Consider the following 10,192-nt stretch of genomic DNA (forward strand, 5'->3'; position numbering starts at 1 on the left):
TTTGTAAACCTCACACATTTCCTTGTATTCTTTGTTCTCTCACACACTCACACACAATAATGTCGACCCACATTAAGAGACTTCAGCACTTTATTAAGGCATTTGGTTATGGGAACATAACAGCAAAGAATCATGATCAAATATTCTGTAAATCATTCGTTCAATGGTATTTCTTCAACAATGGCTTCTCAATGAGAAATATAGAGATTTAATCAGCTTTAGTAATTGTAACTGGCCAGAGGTTACATATTGTTGCAATTAAGAGGTTGTGCACAGTATTTTTTTTTTCAACAAAATAGCACTTTTAGAATCTAAGGTTAATGATGGGTTTTTATTTTTATGTAACCTTGTTTCAGTATTGATAACAAAGACTTTCCCATTTTCTTGTAATTTTTAAGAACTAAATGCAAGCCATTTTTTCCTTCTTATTCCCACTTTTCGTTATTGAATTGTGGGGTTAATAGTATTGTTCACCTTTCCTCACCTTTATGAACTTGCTAAACTGAAGCTGACTAGAGAGCCCAGATATACAAAAATGACAAAAAGCAGAAAGGGAAAGAGAAAGCCAGAAGTGTGTCAATTTCTTCAGATTGTTACAGTCAGTCATAAGGGGACAGGGAAATTGCTCCAGAATCACAGGAACTCTTGACACCTGGTTTGAGTGACTGCTGGCTGCCAGGACTGGAACTGACAGAAGCGTCGATCTGTGCCTCTGACACCTGGATTGATGTGCCAAAAACAAACACATATGTAAATCTCTGCATTCAAGCCCATCTGAAAGTCAACTGGAAAAAAAACACAGTACCTCTTCAAACTTCTTGGCTTTGTACTGTGCTGCTCCTTTCATGAAGTTCAGCAAGATAATGTCACAGAGAACTGTACCCTGGAAACAGAGATAAAGAGAGTGAAGGCAGCTGACAGTAAACGAATGATTGTATTTAACCACAGATTAGAACTCATACCAGTCCAATCGAGGAGAACGCAGCAACCAAGGCGATCAGTGTTGGGATAGTGCTGAACTTTCCTGCCTAAAAGTGAGATGCAGCACAAGAAATCGTTTGAAAATCACACATATAAATGCTATTTGTTTATTGATATTTGTATACGAGCAGTTGTCTGAGAATAAAATAGGCAACACATGAAAGCATTTTAAAATTTTGCTAATTAACTTTTTTTTTTTTTTTTAGCTTATATACAGCAAATTTGAATTAAAACCAAAAGCCAGAATAAATACATAATATATTTAATCATCATCAGGGCCATTCAGAATGCAGTTTATGGGTGATTAGACTCTAAATCAGCAGTATCATAAAAGGAATACTGTCCAGACATTTATGACTATAGTCTTTCTTTAAATAACTTTCAGTTTTAATATACAATGATCCCAAAAGGTTATAGTTTAAGGTCTACGTATAAAGCTTAGTTCACACATAAACATTTTCAAAAAGGAGACGAATGCTGGAAGTCTCAAACAAATGATTCAGATCTGAGCTAAATAAGAGTGAAAACAGCCTTCATAAATATCACTGTGCAAATACTACAGAGACATGATTTGTGAAGACTAAGGCAAGATGTCCCAGTCCCTAAATGAATATTTAATGTAACATGAGACATGAAATTTCAGTTAAAACAGCATATTAGAAAACTTGTTGCTACATTCAGAATGTGGCAAATGTTGCATGTGGTGTTTTTTTTTTTTTTTAGTTCAATGAACAAAATGTCAAGTTTTATCTGCAAGAAACAGGTGTTAATAGACTGAAGATTTCCCAAAAACAGACAATACTGAATAAATTTAACATAACTCACATTGCCAGTGACCATTACATCAAACCGGATAGCAAATACTTTGTGAAGAGTCCGATATTCAGTCCCATCCTCTGTCTTGAAATATTTGGCAAATCTAGATTAAAAGAAAAGAACATTTTAATCAAAGCATAGAAACATGACAGAAAATGTGACAAAAAAAAAAAAAGAAATGCTATAAAATAACTTTGCTACTGTACCTGAAGTTGTATTTGTTGGAGATTTTTGGGTCTTTGAGAGGGGCATCGAGCTTTGTGAAAAAGTATTTGGGAAGGCAGTACTCAACATCTCGGTCAAGGTCACATTTCCACTCAATGTTTATTCCTACTTCTCCCCCCTGGAAGAAAAGGTTAACCGAAAGATAGGCACACATTAAGGTGCTATTATTGTATGGAAGTAAACATAACTTGAGGCTGATCTCAGTTCGATCATGCTGCTGGTGAACAGTAACTACACAAATGGCAGGATGGTGAGGAAAGCACAAGCCTGCCATTAGATTTCAGTATCTTTACAAATAGTTTGGTGCTATTCTGCGTCTGCAAGAGAGACATTCTGCAAGCTGAAGCAAAGGTAACTTTAACTGTGAAAGCAAGTTATTCCAGTTAATTAAACACATTTTTCTGAAAGATGCACACCGATCCTTCTCTTGAATGTCATGAGGTTACACAAGCAAACAGCAATTTCTTTTTCTTTTTCCTTTTTTCTTTTCTTTTCTTTGAATATTATAAAATCTATGAGATAAACTAAACTTTTTTACTATGTACTTTGGTTCTGTCTTTTCTTACAGTTTAACACTGTTGCATGGCAACAAAAATGTACAAGAACATAAACATTTTAACGCTCAGGGTGAAGTATGCATTAAAACTTTGAGACCGAGTCAGACCATGTTCAGCAGTAAAGTCTTGTTGTGCCCAGCGTAGCGTAGTATATCCCCCACACGAAAGATGGGACATAAAGGTGTTGATTCTGGCTTGTAGGTACAGTTTTGGATGTCTTTGGCTGTCATTGTAGAAGGAAAATTTCCTCTGAAAGAAAACAAGTTCATATGTGAAACAAAGGCATTTTTGTCACTTTTTAAAATAACCACAGATGACGAATAAATATTTTTCACATTTTTGCTCCACTTTAAGAATGTGGAGCAACACATTTGCTCTTGACCCACCTGTTGACATTGAAGAGTGGGAAACGAATGCTGTTTTTGATGAAGATGGTGAAGTTTTCCACTTCTTCCATTGGTTTGCTTTGGATGATGTTGACAAGAATTAAAGCTTTTATTCACAGTAAATGCTGTCTGGTACAAGTACTGTTTATCTGTGAGTATGTATCTTACATCTTCACATTGTCATTCTCAGCTGGACACCATCCCTCAATCTCACAGCGACCCTTTGACTCATTGTCATTTTTGAGGCAAGCACCTGTTATGTTGCCTGGTAAAAGAAACAGAAATAATCAGGTGTTAAAACAGAGATTTGCAGGCTAATTGAAGAATGATATTTATCAAAATCTGGATTCATGAATAAATACAATGAGAATCATAATGGTAAGTGGTTAATTGTGAACATCTAAATACAGAATCAACAGAAGGTTATTAAAGACGTTTTCATTCCCTAAATCATATACAAGAAAGGTTCAAAGGTCCAGAATTAATGCATGGATAAGGAAATCAGGCTATACAGTATGATACATACACACATGGACAAAATCGTTAACACCCTTGGTCAATGAAAGAAAAACTCATAATGGTCACAGGAATCACTTGAGTCTGACAAGTAATCAATAAAAATTCTGTGAAATTTAACAGTGAAAGTCAGAAATTGCTTTTCAACCATGCTTCAGCAAAATCATATAAAAAATAAACTCATGAAACAGGCCTGGACAAAAATTATGGTACCCTTAACATAATATTTAGTTGCACAACTTTTTGAGGCAATCACTGCAAACGTTCTCTGTAATTGTCAATGAGACTTCTACACCTCTCAGCAGGTATTTTGGTCCACTCCTCATGCGCAAACTGCTCCAGTTGTCTCAGGTTTGGAGTGTACCTTTTCCAGAGGCTATGTTTCAGCTCCTTCCAAAGATGCTAATAGGATTTAGGTCAGGGCTCATGGAGGGCCATTCTAGGGTGTTTTTCGTTGTCCTGTTGCAAGACTTGTGAACTGACTGAGACCAATCTTTCTGACACTGGCCAGCACATTTCTCCCTAGAATTCCTTGATAGTCCTGTTTCATTGTACCCTGCACAGATTCAAGACCCGGTGCCAGATGCAGAAAAGCAGTCTCAGAACATAACAGAGCATCCTCCATGTTTCACAGTAGGGACAGTGTTCTTTTCTTGATGTGCTTCATTTTTCCATCTGTGAATAAAGAGTTGATGTGGCCTGGCAAAAAGTTCCATTTTTGTCTCATCTTTCCATAGGACATTCTCCTAGAAGCTTTGTGGCTTGTCAACATGCAGTTTGGCAAATTCCAATCTGGCTTTTTAAAATATGTTTTTAACAACGGGGTCCTCCTTGATCGTCTCTCACGTTGTCCACGTTGGCTCAAACAACAACAGTCAGTTTTTCCTTAAGCTTGAAGTCACCTTTAATCTCTTTAGAAGTCTTTCTGAGCTCTTTTTTCTTACCATTCGTATTAACCATCTCTTTGATTTGCCATCCATTTTCTTCTCCTGGCCACGTCCAGTGGAGGTTGGCTGCAGTCCCATGGATCTTCCATGGATTTCTAAATAATATATGCAACTGCAGTCACAGGAACATCAAGCTGCTTGGAGATGGTCATATAGCCTTAACTTTAACATGCTTGTCTGCTATTTTCTTTCTAATTTCTTGAAAAGATTATTTCCTTTGCTTCCATGTTGAGTGTGGTACACACTATGTCACCAAACAGCACAGTGACTACCTGTAGCCCTACATATAAACCCACTGACTGTAGACATCTGTGATGCTAATTAGTGGACGTATCTTGAAATAACATGTCCCTTTTAGTCTTTTCTAGGGGTATCATCTTATCGAGGGATATATATATATATATCCATCTATCCATCTTCTGCCACTTATCCGGGTCGGGTCGCGGGGGCAGCAGCCTAAGCAGGGAAGCCCAGACTTCCCTCTCCCCAGCCACATTTGCCAACTCTGCGGGGGGGATCCCGAGGCGTTCCCAGGCCAGCCGAGAGATATAATCCCTCCAGTGTGTCCTGGGTCTTCCCCGGGGTCTCCTCCCAGAGGGACGTGCCTGGAACACCTCACCAGGGAGGCGTCCAGGAGGCATCCTGACCAGATGCCCGAGCCACCTCAACTGGTTCCTCTCGATGCGGAGGAGCAGCGGCTCTACTCTGAGCCCCTCCCGGATGACCGAGCTCCTCACCCTATCTCTAAGGGTGAGCCCGGCCACCCTACGGATATATATATATATATTATATATATATATATATATATATATATATATATATATATATATTATATATATATATATATATATATATATATATATATATATATATATATATATATATATATATATATATATATATATATATATATATATATATATATATGGTGTTTTATTTATGTTGTACACAATGTCCCAACTTCATTGGAATTGGAGTAATATTTTTTCTTGTTTTTTTTTAAATAAAGTTACTTTGATCAATACATTAACACTACAACTATACATTCAATGTATATTGGGGGGAATTAAAAGATTGTTTAATTATCATGTTTGTGGATATTCTGTGGTAATTAATTCTATACATAAATGCAATCTGGTCTTCAAAATCCCTTTTTTCCCCTCTCCAGTCAGGTTTGGAGTTTCAATGTCCAGCTCCACCCTTCTCTGAAAAATAGATCCCTTCACTCAAGACCAATGATGATGTTTGAATTCTGAGCTCAATGACATTTCAATGAGGGATATCATGATGGCTACATTCACTCATTATTCATAGTCCACATACTTTCAGCTCGTTTTTAAAGTCTGTATACCCAAGGGAATCCAATGTAGGAAAATACTTTTCAAACGCCTGTAATGCCATTAAAATATTCATGAAATAGTTAAGATATTTTGTTCAGATGTTCATGATGTGAAAGTATTTCACTCAAGAAATCAGACTTACCATTGGCGAGAACAGAATGTAGAAATTGAGTGCAATCTGCATCTGAGACACAACTGAAGTCTTTTGAAGACTGGAATACACAGAGACATGAAATGTCAAGAGACATGAAATGTCAATGAATAACGGCTGGTCAATGTATAAAAAGAATTTATTTCTGATCCTGGAGTAAAATAATGGAATTACATAAGTATACATTGATAGATTAATAACTGAGCAATTCACTTTTGGTTTTCAAAACATTGGTTTGTAAAAATATTTTTGAGGCTTGTAAGCAGGAAAAACTTTCAATTTCATTTCTAAGTTCTGAGAGTTAAAAAAAACAAAAAACTACTGAGTTTAAATTTGAAAGAAATATGTATATATATATATATATATATATATATATATATATATATATATATATATATATATATATATATATATATATATATATACATTGTGCAGATACTCAATCTGTTTAGTCTTGGCAGAATTTACATTTGGTTGACATAAAAATCAACCTCATTGTTTTTATTTTGTTCTGTATCATGGATCTTAACTTCTGACTGAATAAGCCTAAACTTAAAAAGAGAAAAAGCTATCAATAAAACTAGTTTTGTTTTTTACTTTGAAAAAGGGTTGTACCAAAAGCAGACATTAATTTGACAAAGAAATCCCAATATAGTAAATGTTTTGAACCTTAACATATGATTAACACAGGTATATTAATGAGGATGCACAGGAGTGGACCTAGAATGCTGCCCTGGTTAATGCACCTAATTAGCACCATATATTGCAATGTTTTCTTGTATATTGATAATCACTATTGCACGCTTAGGTCTGATATTGCATATCCCATGTTTTCCTATTACTAAATTTAGCTCAGTTTCACCTAAAATTTCAATTGAAACAGTAAAATATCCGTCAGTTCAACACATTTATGCACAATGAATAAAACACTAAGAAATAATTGCAAGTTTCTATTACATAGTAAGGCTGGGTGAGATGATCTGTAAGTACCCCTATGAAGCTCCTTACTGTAATTACAACAATTTAGATGTGAATTAGGACATTATGAAAGTACAGAAATACCAAAAGCTTTCATCATTCCTATAACTTTGACCTTTATTTCACTGCAGACAGTTTGAACATAAGTCACGAGGTTTATGATGTGACTTAATCATTTATTTTATTTGTTAAGGTACAGTCCTTTGTCATTTAATGCCTATAGCACATTCCAAATAAACCTGAGATGGGATCAATGTATGGCTAGTCATACAATCACAATAATTTTAGTATTTCAAATAGGCAACAAGTGATTGCAATGACTGTTTGTGGAAGCTGTCAGTTTGTTTCCCCAATGTGTGTCTTTGCTACTGAACGCAATTACTTTTGAGATGTGGTAATGGTTGTCCAGGATAACTAGGCAGGACTTAATGAATTTAAAACAAGGGTGGCTGCACAAAGGGTAAGGCAGCATAAGCGGACACGTATTCATCCAGCCAGGTATAACCTATGTAAGTGCACGTTTGCAGCTTGGTCAATAGAACTTCACAGTCTGAATCATGGATTCATTGATCAACTCAAATAAATAACTACAGTTATTGTATTATTAGCAGACTTGTGCAGTTTGATGTCAAGCTCTGCACAAGTCTGCTAATTAAGTCTGATGTTTGTCAGGTGTGTTGCTGCAGGGAAACTCCCAACACTTGCATGACTGAAGCTGCAGGACGGGACTTGGCCACCTCTGCTATACAGGTTGCTTACCAGGCAGGAAAAAATAAGGGTGATCTTGAAGTTTCCATGTCCCATCCTACACTTTTATTTGCTGATTTTCTTCAGCTTTAAAAAAGATGCAGCCTCATATTTTAATCCAGCGACTCATGTTATACATTTTTTTTTTAAACAATTCCAGATGGGTGTCAAGAGGGCCAACAACATGGTTTTCTAAGTCTATAACCTCAAATTTGGCCTTGGATCTTCAAATCAGCCTTATGTGTATCTAGTTAGTTCTATTGAGAACAAGCTGTTTCTGTGTCTGAGCCTTTAAATGTTCATGAGCAGTGCCTTCCCCGCCCCACATCGTGTCCCTCTTGGGAGGAGAATGAAGCTTTCTTTTGGGGCCTGCTCAGTTAGCCACGGGATTGGGTTAATGGCAGTATTCACTACTGGGCAGAGTGGTTATTTTCTTTCTTGATATCAAAAAGAGGAAGATCTCATTCAGCCGTTTGACCACACATTCACTAAAAGGTGGAGCAAGCAGATGAAAAAGGTGACAGAATTTTCTAATTTTTGAGCCTCATACATAGAATAAGTTTTGCATAAAAGGCTACATTTAATAACAAATGTTTCTGTTTCTGTTGTAAGTCCAGATATTTATTTATTTAAGTTAATAGTTGATTTTGTACAAATGCCTCACATTTCACATAGTTTGTTTGGTTTTATTCTTTTGTTGTTGGAATCAGTTTTCCGTTTCTACAGATTTTTATGAATATGGCAGGATCAGAGTTGCCATGGAGCTAGGGACTCCCGGCAAGTTTGGTTTATATAAATCCCAAAACTTGACCATAATTGGCAAACACCAGATTTTGTTTGCCATCTTTATAAATGAGGCCTCAGGACATTTTTAAATGCGGAAAAAGGGAATGATAACATCACAGACAAAAGCTTTACCTCACCAAAGGTTTTGGAATGTGTTGGAGGCCTGAAAGTAAGATGGATGTATCATCAAATTTTATGATGAGGTTCTTAAAACTAAACAACATGCCTTAGATTCATATGTCTGAAAAGAAACAATACTACATTTTTTATTTATTATTTTCTGATTTGAGGTTTTAAAACCTGACAGTTCACAAAAACTAACCGATAAGTAATTAAACGATCCAGACACAGAGACACGAATGACTTCTCACCTCTGGACATCGTCCTTGGAACTGATTTTCAGTAATGATGACCTTTGTCATAATGCAGAACACAGCTGCTCCCTGAAACACAGCAGGACACTCATGCTTCAGTGTTTCTTTGTGTGATGTTGTCAAATAAATTGTCCTCACCCCTCTAAAAAAAAAACAGAGCAACAGCAACTACTTTAACATCTTTATATTAGACACAATTTCACTTCCAATATTATCAATAGCTCATAGTGACTGATGTAACCATCTCACAGACACTTCATATTCACTATAAACCACCACCAAACATTTCACTCACCCAACAGAAGTCGTGTCTGTTAGCAACACATCGGTGGAGAGTTAAAACTTGAAAGAGCAGTCTGGACGTATAATTTTTTGCGAGTGTTAAAACATTATGGATCAAGGTAACACACCTGAGATGGGAAGACATAGTCGGCCACGTCCATCACACGGTTGTGATGGTTACCAAAGCCTTTGACTTTGGTCATGACTGATGATTCAATCCCGGTATCTATCACCTGGTAAGCCTTCTCATGGATGAAGACCCAACTGGCAGAGAAAAGAAAGAAGCATTGAAGAACTGAACTCAGTTACATATATGAGTTATTAAAAAAAAAAAAAAACATGTATTTTTGCAAATTTAGCTAAACCAGCTCAAGAAAAAAAAACAATAAATCTGTTTATGCTTACAAAAAAATTAAACAGATCACTGACCCCACAAAATATGTGATGATAAGCAGTTGCATGATCCTGTTGATTATCCCCACAGACCAGCTCTTTACAACCACAGACTTGGTGGTCTCGTAGGTGAAGAAGTCAGTGATACAGCCCCACATGTTGAAACAAGTCACTGGACCCTCCTGAGTGTGAAAAAATGCTATTCTTCTTCTTCCTGGACCTGTGATGATAAACCTTTGAAGATCAAGAGGCTCTGTTCTGGTTGTAAGGAAAACTGCTCAGTATTAATTTCCTGTGGTGTGGCAGTTGTTCATCTGCTTCTCTGCATATTTGATGGCTTAAGTGCCCCGTCTCTCTCCTCTGCCTCACTGTCTCTGTTTCATTGGTTTATGACAGGACTGGACCTCCCCCTCTTTACACAAATGAGTAAGAGGAAGATGTCTGTTTTCTTGTTCACCACAAGTCCCTATCTCCCATGACTCTCTCTGCATCTCCAGCTTCTATTGAAAACACACAAACATACAACCAATTAGTCAGAGGCACCAAGTCAATATCCCATAGATACACTTTCATTTACTACACACATATTTGAAACATCCCCTTAGTGGGTTTCTCATATTTTTCATCATTTCATTTCATTTTCACTGAGTGAGAGGAAATCTAACCCTTTAAAGATTTGAGTTAATTCACAGTCGCAGTAAGCAGACAACAGC

At 36.6% G+C, this 10,192-nt stretch overlaps 1 protein-coding gene across 1 annotated transcript; it reads right to left on the minus strand.

Moving 5' to 3' along the window:
• Window positions 1–599: 599 nt before the first annotated feature.
• On the minus strand, window positions 600–9,637 carry p2rx3a (purinergic receptor P2X, ligand-gated ion channel, 3a; the record flags this gene model as incomplete). Its single annotated transcript, XM_079250114.1, has 12 exons — window positions 600–719; window positions 806–883; window positions 963–1,028; window positions 1,807–1,900; window positions 2,004–2,140; window positions 2,687–2,828; window positions 2,966–3,043; window positions 3,134–3,230; window positions 5,911–5,980; window positions 8,802–8,873; window positions 9,215–9,350; window positions 9,516–9,637. The coding sequence occupies 12 exons, from the start codon at window positions 9,635–9,637 to the stop codon at window positions 600–602; spliced, it is 1,212 nt and encodes a 403-aa protein (XP_079106240.1).
• Window positions 9,638–10,192: the final 555 nt, after the last annotated feature.

This window comes from Telmatherina bonti, assembly GCF_933228915.1.
Source record: "Telmatherina bonti genome assembly, chromosome: 12".
NCBI lineage: Eukaryota > Metazoa > Chordata > Actinopteri > Atheriniformes > Telmatherinidae > Telmatherina > Telmatherina bonti.